At 34.7% G+C, this 25,589-nt stretch overlaps 1 protein-coding gene across 5 annotated transcripts in view; it reads left to right on the plus strand.

The window, feature by feature from the left end:
• TMEM135 (transmembrane protein 135) overlaps positions 1-25,589 on the plus strand; it is a 460,344-nt gene that overhangs the window by 90,480 nt on the left and 344,275 nt on the right. Inside the window, exons 2-3 of one of the 5 annotated variants that reach the window (XM_086678531.1) lie at positions 13,518-13,685; positions 20,547-20,724. The exons of the other annotated variants lie outside the window; for them this stretch is intronic. Coding sequence (XP_086534657.1) covers positions 13,600-13,685; positions 20,547-20,724 — 264 coding nt within the window. The 5' untranslated portion in view covers positions 13,518-13,599. The remainder of the gene's footprint in view (positions 1-13,517; positions 13,686-20,546; positions 20,725-25,589) is intronic. 5 annotated transcript variants of the gene reach the window in all.

Consider the following 25,589-nt stretch of genomic DNA (forward strand, 5'->3'; position numbering starts at 1 on the left):
AATCATATTATTAGTATTGTTATTATTATTATTTTTGGTGTGGAGTCATGAGTTCTTTATAAATGTTGGATGTTAACACCTTATTGGATGTGTCATTTACAAATATCTTCTGCTTTGTAGGCTGCCTTTGTGTTTTGCTGATGGTTTTCTTCACTGTGCAAAGCTTTTTAGTTTGATGTAATCCCAATTGTTTATTTTGCTTTTATGCCCTTTGCCTGAGAAGGCAGAGCCAGAAAAATATTGCTAAGGTTGATATCCTAGAGATTAATGCCTATGTTTTCTTTTAGGGATTTTATGGCTTCAGGTCTTACATGTAGGTTTTTAATCCATTTTGAGTTTATTTCTGTGTATAAGAAAGTGCTATAGTTTCATTCTTTTACATGTGGCTATCCAGTTTTCCTAGCACTATTTATGGAAGAGATTGTCTTTTCCCTATTGTATATTCTTGCCTCCTTTGTCAAAAATTAATTGACCATATATGTTTGGGTTTATTTCTGGGCTCTCAATTGCTTTCTGTTGATCTATGTATCTCCTTTTGTGCCAGTACCATACTGTTTTGATGACTGTAGATTTGTATTCTTGAAATCTAAGATTGTGATACCTCCTGCTTTATTCTTCTTGAGATCTCAAGATTGCTTTGGCTGTTTGGGATCTTTTTTGGTTCCATACACATTTTGGGATTTTTGGTTCTAGTTATGTGAAAAATAACTATTTGTATTTTGATAGGGATTGCATTGGACCTGTGGATTGCTTTGGGTAGTATGGACATTGTAATAGTATTAATTTTTTCAATCCATGAGCATGGTATATTTTTTCATTTATTTGTGTTGCCTTTGATTTCTTTCATCAGTGTTTTATAGTTTTCAGAATACAGGTCTTTTACCTCTTTGGTTAGATTTATTCCTAGGTATTTCATTCTCTTTGATTCAGTTATCAATGATATTCTGTTCTTTATTTCTCTTTCTGCTATTTGCAAATCATACATTAAAAGGAGCTTATAAGGAGTTTATATCCAAAATATATGTGAGGACCTCAAACAACGGAATATGAAAAAATATCTGATTAAAATTTGTCAGAGGACTTGTATAGACACTGTTCCAAGGAAGACATGTAGTGGCCAAGAGGTACCCAGAATAATGCTCAACATTCCTAATTGTCCAGGGAATGCAAATCAAAACCAGAGTTAGATGTCATGTCCTACCTGTTAGAATGACCATATTAAAAGGACAAGAGGGGGCACTTGGGTGGCTCAATTGGCTAAGTGTTCTACTTCGGTTCAGTTTATGATCTTACAGTTCATGAGTTTGAGCCCTGCATTGAGCTTTGTGCTGAGAGCTTGGAGCCTGGAGCCTGCTTCAGATTCTGTGTCTCCATCTCTCTCTGCCCCTCCCCTGCATGCTCTCTGTCTCTCAGAAATAAGCAAACATTAAAAACAAATAAAAAAACCCAAGAGATGAATGTTGATGATGTGAAGAAAAGGGAGCAGTTAGTTGTGCACTGTTGGTAGAAATGTAAATTGGTACAACTGCTGTGGAAAACAGTATGGATGTTCCTCGAAAAATTAAAAACAGAACTACCGTATGATCCATCAATTGTATTTATAAGTATATATCTGAACGAAATGAAATCATTATCTTGAAGACATATCTGCACTCCCATGTTCATTGCAGCATTATTGACCAGAGCCAAGACATTTAAAGAGCCTATGTGTCTCTCAATGAAGAAGTGGATAAAGAAAATGTGTGTGTGTGTGTGTGTGTGTGTGTGTGTGTGTATAATGTAATATTATTGAATCATAAAAGAGAAGAATATTCTGCCATTTGGAATAACTGGGTCAGATATTGAGGGTTTTTTTTTAAGTGAAATAAGTGAAATGAAGAAAGATGACTACTATATGATTTCAGTTATATGTGGAATCTAACAAAGCAGATGATATAGAAACAGACTAGAATGGTGTTTGGCCTGAGCTGGGACAGGGATAGAGGGAATGGAGAGATGCTGGTCAGTGAGTACAAATTTCCAGTTATAAGATTAATAAGTTCTGGGGATTTAATGTATAGCATTATGATTATAGTTAACAATATTGTATTATATACTTTAAAGTTGCTAAGATAGTAGATATTAAATGTTCTCAGCATAAAAAGAAGACAATTATGTTAGATGATGGAGATGTTCACTAACCTTATTGTGGTAGTCATTTTGCAGTATATACATGTATGATGTCATCACATTGTTCACCTTAAACTTAAAAAAAAGTATATTTCTATTATATCTCAGGAAAGCTGGATTAAAAAATAAGTGTATAAGCATACTATGTTGATTTATAATAATCAAAGTGATAACCCAGTTGAATAAAATCATAAATAGTTAAAAGTATTTGAACCTGACTAGGTATTCACTTTTATGTCGTCCCTCTGACTTTGTCTGTTTTTCTCTCCTTCTTCTTTATTTTATTTTATTATTATTTTTACCCACATGTGTTTATGGGTTGGAGTTCTCATTATCCAGGCCAATGCTGTTAGGATGTATAGTATAACCAAAATTAGTATAATGCAAAACACTCACTAATCCTTAAACACTCTCTCAGGTTAACTTGTCATTGTCCTTCGCAGTCTCTAGATGATCTTCTGTGTGGCAGACATTTGGCAATTTGATGCAAGTTCAGTGTAAATCACTGCAAAATGAAACTGCAGGTCTTTTAAAAGATGTAGCATTTCACGAAACCCCTAAAAGTTAATATTTATGGAGTAATTGAATCACTGAGAAATGTGGACCTGTCAATTAACAGCTGAAGAAAGCCAATAAATAAATAAATAAATAAACAAATAATATTAATTGTAATTAATTAATAATAATCATACATTATTTCATAAATAATTTATAAACAAACATTAATTATAATTAATATTATAATTATATAATCAATATATTAAACATAATTAAGTATAATTATGAATGTTAATATAACTAATAATGAACATTATTAATTGATAATAATTATAATTTATATATGTATGTATTTATTTATTTATAAAGTTTATTTGTTTATTTTGAGAGAGAGAGAAAGGGGGAGGGGAGAAAATGTGTGGGAGAGGGGCAGAGAGAGAGAGAGAGAGAGAGGGAGGGAGGAGAAAGAGAATCCCAAGCAGGTTCTGCACTGTCAGAGCAGAGCCTGATGCAGGGCTTGAACCCATGAACTGTGAGATCATGACTTCAGCTGAAATCAAGATTCGGACGCTTAATCGAGCCACCCAGGTGCCCCTGAAATTTATTTTTTTAAATTATGGTTCCAGTTAGACTATTTCCTTACTATTTATCCTGGAATATTTGTCCTTATTTTAAGTTGACCCAAATTCTCTTTGTGACTTTTCAGTTTTAATTATTCTCAGATATTATGGACCTTCCAAAGCGCTTTTTTGAAAATTTTAAATTAAATTAAGGGAAAAAACTTAGAATATGGCTTATAGCCCAAGGATGGAAGATGGAATCATCATTCTTCCAGCTAGTATATTAGACTTGGTCCACAGGGCTGAGTTTGCTTTTTGAATACTTTCTTTCAGGTAACCTGGATGCCTCAGTCAGTAGAGCATGTGACTCTTGATTTTGGGGTCTTGAATTCAAGCCTCACGTTGGGGAATAGTTAAGATGGCCGAGGGAGATCCTAGGCTTGCCCCCTCCCTGTAACACAGCTAGATAAATATCAAGTCCCACGTTGGATGTGGAGCCTACTTAAAAAAATCAATTTGAATAATTTTTTCTGTGTCAACGAGTTGTAGTTTATACTGACAAGAATGAATCCTATGTGACTTGTTAGATGTGTGCATCATAGACTACAGTGTAACACTTAGGCTGTTTTTATATGTGTTGCATACTACTGTAAATAAGAAGGGCAAAAGAAATAATACTGAGGCTGACTGTGAACTAAGGGACATATCTGTGCAAGGTCTGGAAGTAATTGTACAGATCAGTTAACCAAGGATGCTGTACTTGTGGTGGCATATTACATTTTTAACAGAGACTTTAGCAAACTAGCTAGTCCTGCACATAGCTAGAAAAACAGAAGTCTAGAATAGAGCACTGACTATTCCAGCAAATTCATGCATAATCACATTTATTTGTTATCTTTGAACCCAAACAATAGCAACATATACAGGGAATTTTGGAGAAATGTGGAATATTGAGCTCTATAAGAGAAGCTCTGGTAACTAATTTTTTAAAAAAGGGGACCAATTAAGCACTTAATATTTAAAAAATGTATTAAGTTCATTTAATTTTATGAAATGTCATAAGCCAGATCTTTAAGAAGTGTCCATTATTTTGTTTAAAAAAATTCATTGTAATGCTTAAGCCTGTAACATTTCATTAATCCTTACTTCTTTCGAAAGGAAAATTTATAAACAAATGCATGTATGTATTTATTTATTTTTGTTGAAGTATAGTTGATACACAATGTTACATTAGTTTCAGGTGTACCAACATAGCGAGTGATTCTATAGGTCTGTATAAGTTGTGCTATGCTCACTACAAGTGTAGCTACCATTTGTCACCATATCATGCCACTACAATACCATTGACTATATTCCCTGTGCTGTGCCTTAAATCCTCATGACTTATTCTTTTCATAACTTGGAGGCCTATATCTCCCACTCCCCTTCACCCATTTTGCCCATCCCCCTTTACTTCTGGTGACCATCCATTTGTTCTCTGTATCTATGGGCCTGGTTCTGCTTTTTGTTTGTTTGTTTGTTGACCTGCTTGTTCATTTGTTTTGTTTTTAGATTTCACATATAAGTGAAATCATACGGTATTTGTCTTTCTCTGACTTATATACCTTAATAATGCTAGATCATGTTAGTTTATAGATTCTTTTTCTCTACATTGAAAGTGACTTTAGTGACTTTATTCTTTAAAGATTTCTGTCTCCATATTTCAAATGGGACATTTTTTAAGGTAGTTATTTTGTCTTGAGAACTGTGGTTTATCTTTACCCTACCTCATGCCAGTCCTTCTTTATTTCAGTAAATGCTTTTGTAGTCAACTTCACTTTTATACTTATGCAACTGAACTCTGTTTACATTGAGTTTACTGCCTTTGAGGTCTATAAATTGTGTAATTTAATGGCTTAGCTGGCATTGACTTTTCTATTAATTTTTTACATCTAGTTGATATTAGGTAGATAGTTAAATTTAGAAATACTTATTCTTGAGTTAGAATACTCATCAGTTTTTTTAGGAGTACTGTTTATAATTTTGCTTTCCAAAACAAAAGGGAGTTTTCCTTACATAGCAATTTTAGTTTAATGTCACAAGAAAGAAAAGAGTAAAGCCTGTAATTTAAATTTATTATTGGGCTGGTCATTTTGGAATTGCAATCTAAGAAGATCTTTGGGAAACTTCTGGCATAGTCTTAGAAACTTATTAAACATAAAATCGATTTATATAGAATTTAGTTTCACATATCAGCAAAATAAATGTCAATCCTTGTTTACTTTTCATTTATCTTAGAATATAAAGATAATTTTAGTTGCTTTAGCAAGTCTGAAAATTGAAGTTACATTTATAAAATCACTTTTCAATTTTTACTTAAATTTTTTTCTTTAATGTTTGTTTATTTTTGAGAGAGAGAGGGAAAGAGAGAGAGAGAGAAAAAAAAAGAGAGGGAGTAGGGAAGGGTCAGAAAGAGGGTTACACAGAATCCAAAGTAGGTTCCAGGGTCTGAGCTGTCAGCACAGAGCCCGATGTGGGGCCCAAACTCATGGACTACGAGATCATGACCTGAGCTGAAGCCGGATGCTTGACCATCTGAGCCACCCAGGCGCCCCTTCAGTTTTTACTCTTGAAGAAAATCAATTAAGATCTATTCTTTATTGTTTTATAGTTTTGACACACTTCTGGCCAATAATATATATATGACAGTAGCTGATAATTTATGTTCTACAACTTCATATGTTGACATAGTTTACAATGTAAAACTACATATTTTCTACATTAGAATTGGTGCAATTCATCTGGATAATTATTAGCCTTTATAAACATACTTTTATAGTGCTTTCAGCCAGAAAACAGTGACATTGAAAGCCTAAGCATTTGTAACATACGGCTTCAATTTGCATTTTAATCAGAATATGGAAGTCATTACTCTGACATCTGAAACTGAGGTAGCAATAAAAAATTATCACTAACAGGACAGCAGACACAATTTATTTTGTGTTTATTACTGGGTGGCCTTCTTGAAACTTTTGTGAACTTAATTGATTCCAGATATTAGAAAATTATAATTAAAATATGACATTTATTTTGGATGCATTTAAGTTGAACTGTCTTATTAATAGGATTGGTACAAATTAATGAGTTATATCTATTAAGATTTATAGCATATGTGTACAAACATATGTATATATATTCATATGTATGTTTAAAAATATAGACAGAGGATCAAAAGATTCATTTGAAAAGTACTAAATGTCTTAATTATAGTTAATATGTCTGAAATGGGAATGTTGGTGAAAAGGAATTTCAGATTTTATTCTAAATACTATTTTCAGTCTTATTGTGGGGATATATTATTACTATAATAAAATAATTTGCAACATGAGATGATATTTAATCTCTAAATTTTAATTAAATACGCAATCATAATTGTTTAAAGCACTATTCAATAAATTATTAAAACTAACTTCTTAATGGAGAAAATACTTAAAGGTGCACTGTTCTATGGTCTGGAACTTTATTTTTTGTCTTAAATTTGTAATGTAATCTTAATATATATTCTTAGCAAATATATTTTCACTTCTCACATATTCCATACATTGGGCTGAGTGTTGGGGAAAACAATGATTAATAAAACATAGTCCGTGTCCCTTGAGAAACTCAAGTGTAAGTAATGGCAAATAGATACCTTAGAGTATGAGACAGTAAATATTATTTTAGTGATGTGAAGAAAGGACACAACAATTTGTCAGGAAATGTCATGAAAGGTTTTACTGAGGAGGCTGCATTTGAAGAATGAGTACACACATATTTTCCAAGTAGATAAGCAAGGCAAAGAGAATTCTCAGCAGAAGTGAGAACGCACAGGGGCGCCTGGGTGGCGCAGTCGGTTAAGCGTCCGACTTCAGCCAGGTCACGATCTCGCACTCCGTGAGTTCGAGCCCCGCGTCGGGCTCTGGTCTGATGGCTCAGAGCCTGGAGCCTGTTTCAGATTCTGTGTCTCCCTCTCTCTCTGCCCCTCCCCCGTTCATGCTCTGTCTCTCTCTGTCCCAAAAATAAAATAAAAACGTTGAAAAAAAAAGAAAAAAAAAAAAAAAAGAAGTGAGAACGCACAAAAATGAAGTTTTAAATTGGCCTGGTGTATTTAGTCATCCTTTATTAGTTTATTCATTGAGCGTATATTTATTGTGTACCTGTATACCAGGCACTGGGTTGAGTGCTGTGTATATCGTAGTGAAACTGACAGGCATGCTCCTATCATAAAATTCAGTTTAGTGTGGAAGAATAAACAAGTAATTAAAATCATAATGGGTATTACAAAGAAGGAAGCATAGGATGTTATAGGTATGTATATAGCAATGTCAAATATAGGAGAAGCTTTTGGAGTATTGAGGAATGGTGTAAAATTGGACTGAATAGGGGTTGGAGTCTAATTTTGAAGAACATTATATACTAAGCATAGGAGTTTATGTAATATCGTATTAAAAAATTAACTACAGAAATTCCATTGCACGATCAAACTTTCTATTTTATGACAGTCATTCTGAAAGTATTCTTATGGATGAATTAGAGCAGAGATGGATTTATAACATGGCCATTTGAGAGGTTTTTATAACATTTAGTCAACAGAGAGTTTTAATTGCTTAGAATTAGCATTTAGACTGGAAAGAAAAGACTAGGTTGTGTCAATGTGTATCTGAATTTTTAAATCAGTTTTTCAATTCCATTTGATACTATTTTCAGGAAACCTCTACTGGATGTTTTCTGCCTATCTTGTGATGCATAATAAAGCAAATTAATAGTCTTATTCTACATTCTTCCACCATATCCAGCTTCTCTATAACAACAACTATTGTTTTCTAACTTGTTTTACAAATAAGACATGTTAGACTGTTCCTGACTAGCGCCTTTGTATTTTGCTAGTCTTTTGCCAAATCCTGATTTATTTTAAAACTTTAAACCATTTTCCCATGATAAAAATCCCTCGGTGTTTTGTTTATTCATTTAGGTTTTTTAATCTATCTAGCTACTACTTAGTCATCTCTTGTTGGTACAGATTCGTTTTAGAGCTTTACTGTTTGTGTCTCAGGCATTAATGCTTAAGGTCAGGGATTGGCAAACTTTGCATATGGAGCCAGATAGTAAATACTTCTGGCTTTGTGGGCCATATGGTCTCGATAGTAACTATTCAGCTTTGCCAATGTAGGACAAAAGCAGCCATAGACAATATGTAAACAAATTGGCATGGTAGTGCTCTAATAAAACTTATTTATGGATACTGAAATTTGAAATTTTATAATTTTCCCATGTCAGGAAATACTATTCTTTTGATTAAAAAAACAACAACAAACTAAAACGCTATTTTAATTAATTTCCTATGGCTTCCATAACAAATTACCACACACTTGGTGGCTTAGGACAACAGTTTTGACACAGTTCTGGATACTAGAAACTTGAAATTAAGGTATTGGAAGACTCTGAATTCTCTAGGGAAGAATCCTTCCTTACCTGTTCCAGCCTCAAGTGGTTCCTGTCAATTCTTGGCATGTTTGCCAAGAATTCTTGGCTTAGCTGCATCATTTCAGTCAGTGCCTCCATTGTCACATAGCTTTCTTCCTTGTACATGTGTTTGGTTCCAAATCTCAGTTTCCTTTCTCTTCTAGACACTAGGCATTGGATTTGGGGCTATCCTAATCTGATATGACTTCATTTCGATTACATCTGCAATGACCCTATCTCAAAATTAGGTCACATTCACAGGTACCAGTGCTTATGATTTCAACATCTTTTTCAGGGGCGATATTAAACCTATGTCTCTATTTAAAATATGAAATTCTTAGTTTGTGGGCCATACCAAATAGGTGGTGGGTGGATTTGGCCCATGGCTCTGTTTGCTAACCTCTGCTCTAGCCAGAGTTGGCTTTTCATTTATTCTCTGATTACACATCTTATGCTTACTGGGAAAGAAAGTGAGAATTAACATTTATTGAGCTTCTACTCTCTCCCAGATGTTTTGCTGAGTGTTTTGACATCTTTTATCTTGTTTAATCTTCAGACAGTCCTGTAAGGCAAACATTATTATCATTAGCAGCTCAGGGAACAGACTGATAATGTGGTTAAATTACTTGTTCAAACTCACAATACATAGATAGGTAGCAAATAGGCAACTAGGATTTGAATCTGCATCTGGAAGTGAGTGACATTAATATTTTTCTCTTTCTATCACTATAGTTCATATGTATTTAGTGACTTCATACTACTCCTTGGAATAGATCCATAACCCTTAATCTGTTTTAGCCCTTCACTAGGATGATTGTACGTTCACAGTGTTTCACATATATCTATTACAGTTGCTTTGGTTTACGTAACAGAAAATAATTTGATTAGCTTAAGACAAAAATAGGGATTAAGAGATTAGGGATTCATTGAGATCTTTCACAGAAATTGAGGGAAATTCTTAACAATCCAGTCTCAGGAAAGACTGGAACTAGGGCAGCCTTAGGGAACTCAGCAGTAGGGCCTTTTTTGAAATATGACACTATCATTGTAGTAATTCAGCTCCAATGTCCTCATTTCTCCCCTCTCCCCCTTGCCCTTACACTAAAATTACAAATCCTTTGAGAGGGAATCTGATTGGCCTAGTTTGGATATAGTATATCTGATCCTGGATCAGATGACCATAGCAAAGTGGGGGATTTTGTCGATTTTGTCAGTGACACACACTTGTGGGACTCCTCTGTGGTATAGAGGGTCAAATAGAATAATCCCCATTTGATACATATTATGTGTCATTGTTATTTTCTGGTCATGTACCTAAGACAGTGACACATCTCAATTTAGAAATCTTTCCTCTAGAGTAGGTTATATTCTCCTGTGTTCTACTATGGAACTTTATGATTCTGTAGGAGCAGTGTCCTTTCCTTTTGTATTCCTCCCTCTTTTCCCTCTTCCTTCCTTCCTTCCTTCCTTCCTTCCTTCCTTCCTTCCTTCCTTCCTTCCCTCCCTCCCTCCCTCCCTCTTTTTTTCCCTTTCTTTCTTTCTTTCTTTCTTTCTTTCTTCTTTCTTTCTTTCTTTCTTTTTTCCTTTCCTCCTCTGCTTCTTTTCTCTGTTATTACCCTGGCAAGCTCTTTCAGAGCTGAGATTTTGTTTTGTCATATTTGTATTCTAATGAGCTAGATCTTGAGACCGTCTTTTGAAAGAGTATTCTGGGAGAGTGAACAGTAAGTAAATAGGTCCCTAGATGGGAACAAACTTGGTACATTTGATTTGTAGCCAAGGTGACTTTATGGCTGTACAGAATGGTATGAAATGGGACTGGGCAAATAGGCAAAGGACAGTTCATTTTTAGGACTTTGTCGGGTATGGTAAGTTTACATTTTATGTTTAATAGAAAATCTTTGAAGATTTTTAAACAAAAGAGTGATATGGTATGATTTGCCTTTTCAAACAGTTACTCTAGCTGATTTGGGAAGAAGAGACTGTAGGGAAGATGGGTAACAGTATTGGAAGCCTTGGGGCCAGTTCTCAGGCTATTATAAGAGATTATAAGAGCTCCAGAAAATTTAAATGTCATATAAAATTGATTTGATTAAACTTTACAGATAGTTTATTTTAGTTAGCCTCTAAAATTTATACTAATGTATTTTACTCTTTTACCAAAGCAAAATTTGTAGTAAGCATGTGGAACCTATACTTTATCTCTTGGTGATCTTCTTACCCACCCTGTCTCTTGTAGTGGTTGTTTTCAAGATGGTATGAAGAAACAGTATTGTAGTGCAATCTGCTGTGAGGCATGCTCCAGGATATTTTTACTTGTGCTATCGAAAATATCCTAATTATCTCTGTAATAACATAACTTTCCCTGAATTGGATCCTGAAATATTTCTTGAGTGGAAGACAAAGGGGTGAATTGTAGCTAGCATGACATTAATTACCCATAATCTTGGGAGATCCCATGGGAATGTTAAGTCAGTCACCTTATGCAGGAGTCATGATGCAAAAGTTCCAGATGAAAGGTAACCATTTTATTTATTAATTAATTTTATTAATATTTTGTTTATTTATTATTTTAATTTTATTTCAGTTAGAAATTATCATTTACATTAGAATATATGAAATTGATTTGTAAATTTTAAAGTATTATAGAAATACAGAAAATTTTAATTCACAGGGTCAATATAAATTTTTGATTGCTTTGGGGCACCTGGGTGGCGCAGTCGGTTAAGCGTCCGACTTCAGCTCAGGTCACGATCTCGCGGTCCGTGAGTTCGAGCCCCGCGTCGGGCTCTGGGCTGGTGGCTCAGAGCCTGGAGCCTGCTTCCGATTCTGTGTCTCCCTCTCTCTCTGCCCCTCCCCCGTTCATGCTCTGTCTCTCTCTGTCTCAAAAATAAATAAAACGTTAAAAAAAATTAAAAAAAAACTTTTTTTTGATTGCTTTGAAAAGTAAGTATAATTCATATCTTTATCACTAGGCTCTTGAAACTTAATTTTCGTGACTATCTCTTTTGAAGTCTGGACTACTGTGCTTATGTATATAAATGCAAATTTTTACATTTATGGCAGCATCAAAAATTTTTATCTTAATTTCACTTTAGTAAGTATTTTTTTTTTCAACGTTTATTTATTTTTGGGACAGAGAGAGACAGAGCATGAACGGGGGAGGGGCAGAGAGAGAGGGAGACACAGAATCGGAAACAGGCTCCAGGCTCTGAGCCATCAGCCCAGAGCCCAACGCGGGCGGGGCTCGAACTCACAGACCGCGAGATCGTGACCTGGCTGAAGTGGGACGCTTAACGACTGCGCCACCCAGGCGCCCCAATAAGTATTTTTAAATATTTTACTTAACAGTGTTGATAATTAATTATACTTTCATTAAAAATGATAATTTAAATGACCATAATTAAGACAATTACATTATTTAACTTTCTAACAAAAAATTTAGTATACTGTATTCTTCAGCTTTTTTTTTGTTTTTTTTTTTAAGAAGGAAATTTAGTCCTTGCTAACAGTATATAGATTTAGAAGTGCTATGGCTTTTTTGTTTTGCATGCAGCATGCTATATATATATATATTTTTTTCCATGTACTACACTACACACACACACACACACACACACACACACACACACACACACACTCTTGTGGGAGAAAGAGCCTCAGTGACTGCACTGTTATGAATCTGATGTTTTTAAAAAGACATGTTTTCCATTTTTGGTGTTAAAAATTGCTTATAAAATAATGTCCCATGCAGGATAGCCTGTACCTATTTGAAAGTACTGGAAAGGAAGCATTACATTTAAAGAAGGCTGGTTTTAATTACTAAGTAGGCATATATACAGTATGTGTTTATAAAATTTATGTTTGCATTCTGACTTCTTATTAGAGTAATTTATGATGGAAATAAAAGTCAACAGGAGAGGCAAACTAGTACAGGAAATGGTGAGAAATTGTGGAATTAGGGGGAATGATTAAGAATTGGGATCTATTACATTCTTATTAAGAACACACATACAAGTGTAGATAAAAAAGGCTAAGTTCATTTACGATATATTTATTAACAGCTTGAGCCTGGTAGAAAGTAACATTGATTGAGCAATTTTGGATTTTTTCCAACTCCTGTTTACTTTGTTAAAGCCATAACAAGGTAATCTGGTTCCTTTTGACTTAAATAAGACAAAGAATTCAATATTGGGGCACTGTTTATAGGTTGTTAAATATTTTAGTTTGGTGTCTGAGGATAATGTTTAGCATTGTGTTCAATTAGTGTGAATGAACTAGTTGAAGTGCCAGATTCTTAAATGTCTTACTTCAATTAATACAAAATACTAAGGGCTCCATTCATTCCAAGTTACTTGCTCCGGGGGTGCCAGCCACACAGTCTCCATAAGCAGGCTTTTCTGGGGACTAATCAAGACTCATGGCCTCCAGGTTTTGTGGCATGGCATTTCAGTATCTGAAGCGTCACTTTTTCTTTTTATGAGCTTCTCTGTTTTGGTCCCCAGTTCTTTCTCCCATTTTAAGTTATGTATGGAATCAAATGAGTATGATACACTGATAGAGTTAGAAATGAGTATAATTTGGTAAAGCATACTGGAAAGTTATAACAATAAAAAAATAAACCCAAAGGAAACTTTATGCCAATTTAGGATATTGGCCTTCAGGAGATGAAATTTTCAGTGAAAGACAACAGTAATGTTTTTTCCTTCTGTGTTAGGACCAGATGGTAAAATGGTGAAGTAGACATTTTTTGTTTGCTACTCTCCTATCTTCTTTTTCAGCATCTCTGTTCCTATTTCTGTTTTTCTTCAGGTATCTATCTTTGTCAGCTATTTTTTAATAAGTTTCCTGTGTCCAGAGATATTTGCAACTTAATGCAAATATTTATTAATGAATGAAAAATCCTGAATGTCCAACAGAATACAGTAATGCAAATGTGGTTTCAGGCACTGTGAGAGGAAATGAAGATCTGTTTTGGAGGTGAGAGGGACTTTCAACATCTCTTAAATCTATGTAGGCAAATAAGTGCTCTGTTTGATCATGCTGGATCTAGAGTCTCCCTTTGGCTTTATTGTTATTCTTTGAATGGGTTGGTTACATAGATAACAAAGATTGCTATAAATATAGTTGTATAGTGTAGTAAAACTCTTGGCTTCTAACCTTTTATAATTACCTGTTCAGAATATTAGAGCTGGAAAACAAGACCACAGCCCCTCTACACTTTGACGACACCTTTTTTCTTGGTCTTCATTGTGGGTGTGCATACATGTTAGCATGCATGATTGCACACGTGGCGTATGTGTGTATACACACTTACTTCAGACCTTCTGCTCTGCTGACTAGATCTTTGCTCCAGCTGTTTCAAACTCTCTGAATACTCTTTTCCTTTCTTGTAGGTTTTGTTACTTACAATAAGACCATTTTTGGCAGAACAAGAATCTGTGATTTTTTTGTTGTTGTTTTGTTTTTTTGCTACCAAGAGAAGGCTAAGAAAATTGATTACTGAGTTACTATCACATGGTACCATTAAGTAGGTAAACAGTAACCATTTATTGAAGAAATGAGTAAGTTTACTTTGGAAATTTCTTTAGATATTTCATGATACTTGATAAACTTTCTTTTGTTAACCCTGAGAAAAATACTACTAGGAAATAATGAGAATTGCTGTCTGTTGCTTGTGGAGTGCTCATTAGTACAATCACTTTGGAAAAAATTTTGTACTTTTAAGTACAGTTTAATAGACACATATTTTACAACTCATTAATTCATTAAGTACGTACTAGAGAAATTTTTACCTATGTGTACCAGGAGAAACGGTCAAGAATGTTTAGAACAGCGTGTTCATAATTATAAAAACTCAGTTCAACTTAAGGATCCACCAGCAATTGAAGATAAGTAAATCGTATACTGATCTCCTGTAATACTATATGGTATATCAGCTTCAAGTTGGTTCTGAGAAACATGCTGTTTCCTATTTGGAAATTAAGCTGCTTTAAGTTTGTTTGTCTTAGTATTACAGTTTAACATTGTTAATACCTGGGGCTTTTTTGCATCTTCTTACTTTCTGTTTTTGAATTAATAGCTTCTACTTTCCCTAAAAAGAAAAAAAAAACCAAAAACAACTTATTAGTGGTATGGCTGTAGTTGAAAGAAACGGCAGAGTTTGTACTATCAGCACAATTTATTTTTTGTTTTACATGCTCTTTACTCTTTTTGTTATAAGTAGTATAAAATTGTTTACATTTTTTCTTTGGAAAAACTGAGCCTCAAGTTAATAAAATATAAATATTTGAGAAACTATTTTCATAATTCTCCAGACATCTAGGACCTTGAATATTTAAGAAGTGATAAATATGGAGTTTGCTCCAAGGCAAAGATCGTATTTTAACAAATTCTGAAGCAGGTTCTTCACTGGGCTAGATTTCTTTGAATGCAAGTAGCTGGATACCAACTTACAAGAGAGTTAAATTTCAAGGAGTCTGAAGAGTAGCAGTTCCAGGATTCTGTATGTCAAGAACTCAGGCTATTTAGATCTTTCTACTCTGCCATCTTTGGTTCATTGGCCTTTTGTTTTCATGCTTGTCAGTAAATCCCATGATGATGATGATGATGATGATGATGATGATGATGATGATCGTGATGGTGGTGAAAGACATACAATTATTATTTCTATTTTTGGGGGGAGGACTTGGGTGAACAGGTTGGCAACTGGGATACAACTCTTTGAAAATAATATTCTATTGATATTTTGGAAATCATATGACTGAAATCCTGACATCATGGGAAAGGAAGGCCTTCCATATTCACAGTTCCTCTTTCTTTTTTTGCTCTTTCCTTCTTTACTGTTATTTTTCATGGCCTATAGAATAATTGGACTATGTATCTGGGTATTACAATCATTGTTATAACTCTGGGTATTCTAGTATGGAATAAATAGCTGTTAGATGTTTTAAATGGGTTATTTTCATATTGTCATCTAATTTACCCATTTTTTTAGTATTTATTGAATTAATTTGGTTGTATAAAAGGTGCTATTTCTAATTTATATGTTTTGTTAGAGTTTTTATTGTATTTTTTAACTTTGGTATATGACCTTCCATTTTCTTTGGTCTTTTTAGGTTGTACATATATACTTTTAAAAATTAGACTTAATTTTCACAGTATTTTTAGTTGTATAGAAACATTGAGCAGGAAGTACAGGTAGTTTTTATATTTTTCTCTTCTCCTTTTCCCTGTTACTAACATCTTGCATGAGTGTGGCATAGTTGTTACACTGGATGAACCCTATATTAATACATTGTTATTAACTAAATCTAAAACCTGTACATTAGGGTATTTGCATTGTACACTTTAATATATTACCAATATTAATGTATAATATGATGTATCCATCATTACATTGTCATATAGAATAGTTTCACTGCCCTAAAAATCCCCTGTAGAACAATTCTTAGCAACCGTTGATCTTTTTACCATCTTTAAAGTTTTTTGCCTTTTCTAGAATGGGAAAGTTGTTGTTTATTCACTTTAGCCATTATTAGAATGTCATCTGAAAAAAAAGAGAGAAATTTGCTTTTTACTTTATAATCTGGATGCCTTTTATTTCTTTTGCTTGCATTATTGCACTGGCTAAGACTTACATGACAATATTGAATAGAAATTGAGCTGACGTCTTGCCTTGTTCCTAATCTTAGGACAAATGTATTCAATCTTTTCACCCTTAAATATGTGAGCTATAGTTTTTTTTTAGATGACCTTTTTTCCAGTTGAGAGAGTTCCTTTTGTTCCCTAGTTTTTATGAAAGTTTCTATTATCAGTAGCAGATGTTTGATTATGTCCAATGTTTTTCCTGTATCTATAGAGTTGATCATGTGGTTGTCTTTTTCAGGTTAGTATGGTGAATTACATTGCTTGATGTTTGAATGTTAAATTAACCTTGCATCCTGGAATAAATCCCACTTGATTTATTATTCCTTTTGCATATTGTTGGATTCAATCTTTTCAAATTTTGTTAAGCATATTTATATTTTTGGGATGTAGTGGTCTGTAGTTTTCTTGTAATATCTTTGCCTGGTTTTATTATCAGGGTAACACTGCCTTAGAATGCGTTATGTAAATATGACCCCATTTCTTGTGTTGTATCACCATTGTGTAGTATCACCATTTAATGGTTAAGAAAACTCAGCTGAAAGATTGACTCGACTCTGTTGTTTTGAAGCAGAATGGAAATCTCACTCTAAATTTCAGCATTTGTGTTTTTATTTGTTTGTTATCCTTTGTTTTGACTTCAAGAAGATAGCATTGTGAGGGGGAAAACCCATGCTTTCCTAATATCTTCTTAAGTTTCTTAAGGAAAAGCAGAACATAGCATATTATGTTATTTCATCATGTCGCACTGAATAGAACATGACAGAACATATATTTATAAAAATACACTCTTCTTTAGAGCCAGATGACTGCTATCAATTTGGAAACAAACCATCTGCTTATTGTTTAAATTCCTGGATAACTTACCAACCCACATCCATAAACAGAAGTAACATTCTTCATAACCTTAAAACCACTGCGAAGGTCCATTGTCTCCATGTGTAATGAATGCAGATTTCCTGTGTACTGAATGAAAACAGACTATGACATTTATGATGTCTACAAAGATCAAGTTGACTTCAGTCACGTGAAAGGCTAATGAATTATACTTTCAGCATTTAAAATTGTTATAATACAGTTTAGGACATATTTGTTCACACTTTGGTAAAACATATACCCCCAAACTATCAATAAATAAGCACTTATTCGACACAATCCAAACTACTTATTCATTAGCTCTTAATTCTTGGATTTGTTCACCTGTTTCTCAGATTCTCGGTTCTAGAGGTTTAATGATAAGCAAAACACAACCTACCGTCTAGTGAGAATTTTACATGAATTATCCTATTTACTATAAGAAGTATACAATAAAAATTATTTTAAGTATAATATAATAACTCTTATTTACATTAAATATTATAAATTCTTGAAAGTACAGCAAGAATTAGAGATTACTCAAATTTCTGACTGGGCAAATGGCAGGTGGAAGCACAGGTACAAGAACACTCACCTGCATGTGAAGATGAGATTGGTAATGCTCGTTTGCTGATTGCCCAGTTTGTATATAAACTACTTAGTTAAGTGCATTATCAGGAAAGTGGTTCTTCATTGGTGGTATATGTAGAATTTTGTGTGGAACGCAGAGTTTTCATAACAAATTACTCTTCTTGGATCCCTAAGTCTTCCTATGAGTGTGAAATGTAGACTCTATTCATCTTATTTTTCCTAGATTATTCATGTGTTGAATTTATTGTCGGCTATAGTGTTATTGCTTATTTTCTTCTACTTTGGTTACCCTCTACCTCTGCCCTCAGTTATATGAATATAAGATAAAATTTATATCTAAAGCATATAAATGTCCTTTCAAAAATTTTTTTCATCAGTGTAGGATCCATGTTTTTCCTAATGGTTGGGAGGAATTAAATTACCAATTAATTGAGGACAGCTTTGGGGAGGGAGGCAGGTGTGTGTTCTTTTTTAAAAAACAGCTTTATATTTAATGAACTTCACCTGTTTTAAAGACAGAGTTTGATGAGTTTTGACAGATGTTTATAGTCATGTGCCTACAACCATAATTAAGATGTAGAATTGTTCTCTCTCCTCTAAAAAGTCCCTCTTCCTCTTTTGCAGTCAGTTGCCTCCCCTCATGTCTCAGGCTCCAAGCAGTCACTAATCTGCTCTTTGTCACTACAATTTTGGCTCTTCTGCAATTCATATAAATGGACATATGTTTTCATTTCTTTTCGCAAGATACCTAGGGATAGGATTTCTGGGTCTTATAGTAAGTGTATGTTTAACTTTATGGGAAACTGCCCAGCTGTTTTTTAAAGTGATTGTAGTATTTCCACAAGCAATGTGTGAGGGTTCCAGTAGCTCCATATTCCCACTGTAACTTGGTATTGTCATTCATTTTACTTTTAGCCTTTTGGTCCATGTGTAGTGTTATCTCATTGTGGTTTTAGTTTACATTTCCCTAACGATTATGATGTTGAACATTTTTTGTTGGCTTTTTGCCCAGTCACACATATATGTATGTGTGTATGTATGCGTGCATATATTGTGTATATGTATAGATATCTATTTTTCTTTTTGAAGTATCTGTTGAAATCTTTTGCTCATTTAAAAATTTTTTGGTTGTGTCTTATTTTTGAGTTGTAAGAGTTATTTATATATTCTGAATGCAAGTGCTTTGTTGGGTATATATTTGCAGATATTTTCTGAGTCTGTGGCTTGCTTTTTCATTTTCTCAAATGAGTCAAAGAGCAAAGGCTTTTAATTGTCATGAAGCATATTTTATCAATGTATTGTTTTCTCATGCTACTTACCAAACAACTCAAAATTTAGTGGCTAAAAATGACAATAGTATTTACTTTGCATGAATCTGTAGTTTGGGAAGTGCTCACTCAAAATGGCCCATTTCTGTTCCACTTGACATGGCTGGTAAAGCTTGAAAGCTAAGGGCTGGAGTCCTCTGAATATTCACTCACATGAATGACAGTTGGGCTTGGAGTAGTTGATTAGCTGTATGTTGGAATAGCTAGGACATCACTTTCTATTTCTGTGTAGTTTTTCTAGCATGGTTGCTTCAAAATAGTTGGCCTTATTACATGCTGGCTCAGGGCTCTGAAGGCACATATATAAAGAAAGAACACCATACAGAAGCCATTTTGCCTTTTATGATTTAACCTTAAAAAAAGCATCTCTTCTGCCTCGTTAAATTACAGTTATAAGGGTAGTTTTAAAGGTCCCAGGTCCAAGGGGAGGGAACAAATGAAATATGGAGGAGAGTAGATGTCACATTTTAAGAAGCACCTGGGGTGTAGGATATATATTGGTGTGGCTATCTTTAGACAGTACAATCTGCCAAAATGAGTTTTTCTTTAATGTTTTGTTCTTTTTTTCCTGAATGTAACTTACTTTTGCCTAAATCAAGATTAGAAAGTGTGTATTTCCAGTGTTTTCTTCCAAAAGTTTGATGGTTTGAGCACCAACATTTAAGTCTGTGTTCCATTTTGAATTAGTTTTTGTATATGGAGTATGGTATGGGTCAAGGCTCACATATTTCTGTTTGGAAAGTCAATTGTTTCAGCTTCATTGGCTGAAAAGATTACCTTTTGTGCCATGTACCTTGGTACCTTTGTAGAAATCAACTGAACATAAGATGGAGGTCCATTTCTAGATTCTAACCTTATGCTAATACCATAGCATATATAGATTATTGAAGCCTTTTAGTAAGTCTTCAAATCATGTAGGCTAAGTGTGCTTTTTTTTTTTTTAACACTGTTTTGGCTATTTTGTGTTTATATTTTATTTTATTTATTTTTTTTTACATTTTGATATATATTTTATAGGCAGACTGTCAATTTCAACAAAAACACCAGGATTTGGTCTACAGGCCATATAGTTCAGTGATCCTTGGTCTAAAGACATCAGTTCCTTCTATGATGAATGTTTAGTAGTGTAAACCACTATTTCTTAGCAAGCAGCATTACTCCAGTGTTACTTTTTCATTTGAGATCGGAAAGTCTTACCTTCAACCTTCTAGTTTGAAACAAACTTTGGAATTCATTCTATTTAACCCTAATGTTTTACATCTCCAAAAGAGTGTCTTTGAGTCTCAGACTCTACCAGGTGTCTTGCAGTTTTAGCCAGATGATACTGTTGTAGTTTGAAAATTAATGACTGAGCATAACATAGATGGAGTACATTAAGTTTATTATGTTTTTTTTTAAGTTTATTTATTTATTTTGACAGAGCAAGGGAGACAGCATGTGCAGGTGAGGGGCAGAGAGAGAGAGAGGAAGGGAGAGAATCTCAAGCAGGCCCTGTGCTGTCAGCACGGAGTCTGACGTGGTGCTTGATCCCACGAAGCATGAGATCAAGACCTGAGCTGAAATCAAGGGTCGGACACTTAACTGACTGGGCCATCCAGGTGCCCCTGTTATGTATTTTCTACTATATAATATCGACTGTATAATATATAATATAACTGTATATTATACATATATATTATATATATAACAATATAATATCTACTATATTATAAATTTATGTTGGGGATAGTGAAACTCCCATCTTTTCTAGAAAGTAGACCCCAAATGTGCTAATTCACTACATATGCATTACACATGTACTTTGCTATGAGGAAAAGGTGTGTTATTTAAAGGCAAACATTTTTTTTTTCAATATATGAAATTTATTGCCAAATTGGTTTCCATACAACACCCAGTGCTCATCCCAAAAGGTGCCCTCCTCAATACCCATCACCCACCCTCCCTTCCCTCCCACCCCCCATCAACCCTCAGTTTGTTCTCAGTTTTTAACAGTCTCTTCTGCTTTGGCTCTCTCCCACTCTAACCTCTTTTTTTTTTTTTTCCTTCCCCTCCCCCATGGGTTTCTGTTAAGTTTCTCAGGATCCACATAAGAGTGAAACCATATGGTATCTGTCTTTCTCTGTATGGCTTATTTCACTTAGCATCACACTCTCCAATTCCATCCACGTTGCTACAAAAGGCCATGTTTCATTCTTTCTCACTGCCACGTAGTATTCCATTGTGTGTATAAACCACAATTTCTTTATCCATTCATCAGTTGATGGACATTTAGGCTCTTTCCACAATTTGGCTATTGTTGAGAGTACTGCTATAAACATTGGGGTACAAGTGCCCCTGTGCATCAGTACTCCTGTATCCCTTGGATAAATTCCTAGCAGTGCTATTGCTGGGTCATAGGGTAGGTCTATTTTTAATTTTCTGAGGAACCTCCACACTGCTTTCCAGAGCGGCTGCACCAATTTGCGTTCCCACCAACAGTGCAAGAGGGTTCCCGTTTCTCCACATCCTCTCCAGCATCTATAGTCTCCTGATTTGTTCATTTTGGCCACTCTGACTGGCGTGAGGTGATACCTGAGTGTGGTTTTGATTTGTATTTCCCTGATAAGGAGCGACATTGAACATCTTTTCATGTGCCTGTTGGCCATCTGGATGTCTTCTTTAGAGAAGTGTCTGTTCATGTTTTCTGCCCATTTCTTCACTGGGTTACTTGTTTTTCGGGTGTGGAGTTTGGTGAGCTCTTTATAGATTTTGGATACTAGCCCTTTGTCCGATATGTCATTTGCAAATATCTTTTCCCATTCCGTTGGTTGCCTTTTAGTTTTGTTGATTGTTTCCTTTGCTGTGCAGAAGCTTTTTATCTTCATAAGGTCCCAGTAATTCACTTTTGCTTTTAATTCCCTTGCCTTTGGGGATGTGTCGAGTAAGAGATTGCTGCAGCTGAGGTCAGAGAGGTCTTTTCCTGCTTTCTCCTCTAAGGTTTTGATGGTTTCCTGTCTCACATTCAGGTCCTTTATCCATTTTGAGTTTATTTTTGTGAATGGTGTGAAAAAGTGGTCTAGTGTCAACCTTCTGCATGTTGCTGTCCAGTTCTCCCAGCACCATTTGTTAAAGAGACTGTCTTTTTTCCATTGGATGTTCTTTCCTGCTTTGTCAAAGATGAGTTGGCCATACTTTTGTGGGTCTAGTTCTGGGGTTTCTATTCTATTCCATTGGTCTATGTGTCTGTTTTTGTGCCAATACCATGCTGTCTTGATGATGACAGCTTTGTAGTAGAGGCTAAAGTCTGGGATTGTGATGCCTGCTGCTTTGGTCTTCTTCTTCAAAATTACTTTGGCTATTCGGGGCCTTTTGTGGTTCCATATGAATTTTAGGATTGCTTGTTCTAGTTTCGAGAAGAATGCTGGTGCAATTTTGATTGGGATTGCATTGAATGTGTAGATAGCTTTGGGTAGTATTGGCATTTTGACAATATTTATTCTTCCAATCCATGAGCAGGGAATGTCTTTCCATTTCTTTAAATCTTCTTCAATTACCTTCATAAGTTTTCTATAGTTTTCAGCATACAGATCTTTTACATCTTTGGTTAGATTTATTCCTAGGTATTTTATGCTTCTTGGTGCAATTGTGAATGGGATCAGTTTCTTTATTTGTCTTTCTGTTGCTTCATTGTTAGTGTATAAGAATGCAACGGATTCTGTACATTGATTTTGTATCCTGCAACTTTGCTGAATTCATGTATCAATTCTAGCAGACTTTTGGTGGAGTCTGTCGTATTTTCCATGTATAATATCATGTCATCTGCAAAAAGCGAAAGCTTGACTTCATCTTTGCCAATTTTGATGCCTTTGATTTCCTTTTGTTGTCTGATTGCTGATGCTAGAACTTCCAGCACTATGTTAAACAACAGTGGTGAGAGTGGGTATCCCTCTCGTGTGATTTCACTTTCTGTCGCTTCATTGTTGGTGTATAGGAATGCAACCAATTTTAGTGCATTGATTTTATATCCTGCAACTTTGCTGAATTCGTGAATCAATTCTAGCAGTTTTTTGGTGGAATCTTTTGGGTTTTCCGTATAGAGTATCATGTCATCTGTGAAGAGTGAAAGTTTGACCTCCTCCTGGCTGATTTGGATGCCTTTTATTTCTTTGTGTTGTCTGATTGTAGAGGCTAAGACTTCCAATACTATGTTGAATAACAGTGGTGAGAGTAGACATCCGTGTCTTAGTTCCTGACCTTAGGTGGAAAGTTGTCAGTTTTTCCCCATTGAGGATGATATTAGTTTTGGGTTGTTTATATATGGCTTTTATGATTTCGAGGTATGCTCCTTCTATCCCTGCTTTCTTGAGGGTTTGTATCAAGAAAGGATGCTGTATTTTGTCAAATGCTTTCTCTGCATCTATTGAGAGATTGTATGGTTCGTGTTGTTTCTTTTAGTTTTCCTAATTTTTATTTTGTGTTTTTATCATTACAAGGAAGGAAAGTAGCTGGTGCTTGAAAACCTCAATGTTTAAACCTTTTTTCTTCTATGGCTAGGATAAACAGTTGGGGAATAAATTTTGCATATGATTTATGAAGGCTTTTGCTAAATTAATCTTTTTGAAATAATGTAAGTTTTCTATTTTCTAGTTATCCTTTCAAGAATTTTAGCATAAATAAATGACCATCTGGTGTAATGTGCTAATTGTGATTGATTGTTTTATATGTTATAATACATTTTTAATCATCATCTGATGTTATTTTTTTGTTTTTATTTTTCATTTTTTAAATTTTTTAATGTTTGCTTTTGAGAGAGAGACAGCACGAGCAGGGGAGGGACAGAGAGACAGGGAGATGGAGAAAATCTAAAGCAGGCTCCAGGCTCTGAGCTGTCAGCACACAGCCCGATGCAGGACTTCAACTCACGAACTGTGAGATCATGACCTGAGTTGAAGTCAGACACTCAACCAACTGAGCCACCCAGGTGCCCCCAGATGTAGTTTTTGATTGCATTTTTAATTGCAATTGATGACTGATATTTAAGTTAGAGTGGAATTCTGAATTTTATTTTTTTTTCTTTTTTTTTTTAACGTTTATTTTTGAGACAGAGAGAGACAGAGCATGAACAGGGGAGGGGCAGAGAGAGAGGGAAACACAGAATCTGAAGCAGGCTCCAGGCTCTGAGCCATCAGCCCAGAGCCCGACGCAGGGCTCAAACTCAGGGACCGGGAGATCGTGACCTGAGTTGAAGTCGGACGCTTAACCAACTGAGCCACGCAGGCGCCCCTGAATTTTCTTTGTCATATTATTGGTAGTAAAATGATCATTTATTGAGCACTTTGAATTTTCCTTCAGTTATGTATCATTATTTTGCTAATGATGTAGTTGAGCTCAAAGAAGTGAAGTTGCTTGTCCAAGATCACACATCTTCCAAATGGCAAAGCTAGAACAGAACTCAACAATCTTTTTCTAAAGAAAAACCTGCTTCTAAACCTGCTTCCTTAATCTTTATGCTATATTGTTATATATTACACAAGGTGCTGGGAATACGTAAATAAAAAATTCAATTCATACCATCTAGGATCTCTCTGTTTAGGTGGTGAACCAGGACAATTAAGAGATAGTCATAGAACAGTAAGTGCCATGAGTCTTTGACATAGATTTTTGTGTTTTAAATTCATAGCTGACGTTAAAGCTCATTCATATTTGGTCTTTTATTAGTCCAGTTCTTATTTTTACATTAAAAAGATCAAAATTAGTATTTTTAAAACTCTTTCATTGCAAAAGTACTGTCCTAAGCTAGACTTTGGATTCACTATTTTCTATTTACCTAGCTCTTTACTGAGCTTCTTGCAGATGTTAAAACCTGCATTGACCACCACGAGAAGATGGGTTGATAATAGCTGTTACCATTTTACAGAGGAGGTCAGAGCTTAGAGAGTTTAAGCTATCTGCCTAAGGTTGCCCAGATAGTAAATAGAGGGAATAAGGTAACTAGAATTCTAGTTGCTTGACTAATGGGAGACAACTGCCTGCTAACTACAATTGTTGTCGTTATATTAATAAACCATATATTAAATTAATGCACTCAATTCTTTCTGTAATAAGATGCTTTAAAGCTTTTGTATTGCTTTTCAAGGTAAAGTATATTAAATATGTATTTTTTTAAAGTTTTTTTTGAGAGAGAGAATGTATACATGTGAGCTGGGGAGGGGCAGAGAGAGAGGGAGAGAGAATCCCAAGTAGGTTCTGTGATGTCCATACAGAGCCTGAACTGTGAGATCATGACCTAAGCTGAATCAGGAGTTGGGAGCTTAGTTGACTGAGCCACTCAGGCATCCCAGTGTACATTTCTTCTTAATTTTGCTTATTTTCTGTTGGTTTATTGAATGAAAAATTATTAGACTTCAAGCGCATGAGTCTCTTGAATTTAGCTGTCTTTCCTAGTAGGAGCTACTTACTATAGTACTGCTTGTGTTATAACATT

Source organism: Puma concolor, chromosome D1, assembly GCF_028749965.1.
Source record: "Puma concolor isolate L17-30 chromosome D1, mPumCon1.1.hap2, whole genome shotgun sequence".
In the NCBI taxonomy this organism is placed as follows: domain Eukaryota; kingdom Metazoa; phylum Chordata; class Mammalia; order Carnivora; family Felidae; genus Puma; species Puma concolor.